The sequence below is a fragment of the Benincasa hispida genome, chromosome 2, assembly GCF_027475165.1.
Source record: "Benincasa hispida cultivar pf3 chromosome 2, pf3_genome.v1.1, whole genome shotgun sequence".
NCBI lineage: Eukaryota > Viridiplantae > Streptophyta > Magnoliopsida > Cucurbitales > Cucurbitaceae > Benincasa > Benincasa hispida.
Window position 1 is genome coordinate 56,762,357 of NC_143479.1, and position 2,064 is coordinate 56,764,420.

At 36.1% G+C, this 2,064-nt stretch overlaps 1 protein-coding gene across 1 annotated transcript; it reads left to right on the forward strand.

Annotated features, from left to right (window-relative positions):
• The first annotated feature begins 230 nt into the window (after nucleotides 1-230).
• Nucleotides 231-773, forward strand: LOC120072127 (uncharacterized). Its single transcript, XM_039024539.1, has one exon. The coding sequence runs from the start codon at nucleotides 231-233 to the stop codon at nucleotides 771-773; it is 543 nt and encodes a 180-aa protein (XP_038880467.1).
• Nucleotides 774-2,064: the final 1,291 nt, after the last annotated feature.

The following is a 2,064-nucleotide window of genomic DNA, read 5'->3' on the forward strand; positions in this document are numbered from 1 at the left end:
ATCGTTTTGTTTTATGTTACACGATCATTTAGTTATTTGTTACGTGATCGTTTGGTTTTTATTATGTGATTGTTTACCTATTGTGGTAATGTATGCATTTGTTAAAGGTTGCTAAGATGGTCGTCCCTGTTGAGAAATACTTTCCTGCTACAGTTTCTTGCCAAGTCCACAAAACTGCGTTCATTATGAAGAATAAGTTGACAAAATAGCAGATGAGAATGTTTAGGACAATGGCCTTTGGTCCACTGTTGGACGTAGATCTTGTATTTAATGGGCAACTATTTCACTATCTTCTGTTGAAGGAGGTAATAGATGCAAACCCAGATGTTATATCATTTAACATATTGGGGAAGAAGGTAACATTCTCCCAAGACGATTTTAATCTGATAACTGGGTTGTGGCCGACCAAGGAAATTATAGAAAGAGAAACAAGCGGTGAAAGACTACGACAACTCATTCTTGGAATGAAGAACCCAAATGATAAGGATAGTTCTTGTAAGGACGTGGAGAATGCGTTTGAGAAGTTCACTTTTACAAACGAAGAAGATGCCGTCAAGGTTGCATTGGCATTGTTCATCGAAATGGTGATGATTAGAAAAGACAAGAAAATTCAATTTGATTTGAAGACATTTGGGATTGTTGATGACCCTGAAGTCTTTAGACATTATGACTGGTCGTCCGCCTTTTTCAAACATACCTTGAATAGCACGAAGTCTATCATGCGCGGGAAGAATAAGGCACATGAGACAAAGAAAGCAGAAAATGCTCATTAGGCCTCATATTATTATATAAAGGGATTTGCACTTGCATTCCAGGTATGTATTTTTGTTTTCATTTCACTTTAATCTGTGTGTTAATATGTATGTGTAACAAAAGCCCTTATATTATAGGTTTGGACTTAATTTTATCCACGTCAAGTAATTTCATAGCCTCTAAAGTCAGCAAAGTTACAATTTCTAAAATTCTTAGATGGACTTATTCTCGTGCTCCATCTTATAAATCGTTGAATAAGAATGTGTTTCAGCTCAAAAAAGTAAGTAACCGATTGCTTAGTAATTATTAGCATCTACCATAGTTTCATGCATTATGATTTACTCATTCGCTTATGTACAGACTATTGTTTTAAGAAGACTTGTACAAAGCGAAGAGGAGATAAGGTACAAAGAGGACTAGTTGGAAAGAAGGAAGAAGGATTGAAGAGGTGATCCATGATGTCGAAGGAAGAAGGATTATGTGGTTGAGAAGGTTGAGGGGCATGATCACTCTCTCGATACCCATGAGTCATTTGGGAGGCACGATGGGTTGGACCAGCATGTTGGGGAGCAAGAAAACCCTCCATTCGATGAACCCCATATTGGTGAGCAAGATTAATATGTAACTAAACATCATGCCATAGAGCCCAAATCACGTAGGCTGGTTCAGACTAACCAGAAGAAGGGTAAGAGGGGACAAAATGAATCATCAAAATGCAACATAAGTCCTCTAAACATCACATTCCAAATCATACAAAGTTCTTAGGGAGGAAATTACAGAGGTTCGAAAAGATTTGGCAAACCTGTCTACCATGGTCTGTCAGATGGGTGATACCTTTACTGTCCAGCATCATCTGAACAAAATAAAGTTGCTAGTCCAACGTCTATATTGGGTATGTATGCATATAATCCTAAACGATCATTTGGATAATCCTGAACGATCGTGTAGATAATCCTAAACGATCATTTGGATAATCTTAAACGATCGTTTAGGATTCTCCAAATGATTGTTCAGGATAATCCAAACGATCGTTTAGAAAATCTTAAACGATCCTATGAAAAATAACCGTGTAGAAAATCTTAAATAATTGTGTAAAGTATCTTAAACGATTGTGTAAAATATCTTAAACGATCGCATAAAATATCTTAAACGATCGCGTACAATATCTTATTCACTTGTATGTTTTGAGTGATTTGTTCAGGATAACAATGAAAGGACTTGTGACGGTAATAATAATGATGGTAATAATGATGATGGTAGTAATAATGAACGGACTCACGATGATGATAATAATAATAATAATGAAGGAAC

Excerpts from the sequence above, each read along its gene's own strand:
- LOC120072127 (XM_039024539.1), top strand. The coding sequence starts at position 231 with ATGGCCTTTGGTCCACTGTTGGACGTAGATCTTGTATTTAATGGGCAA.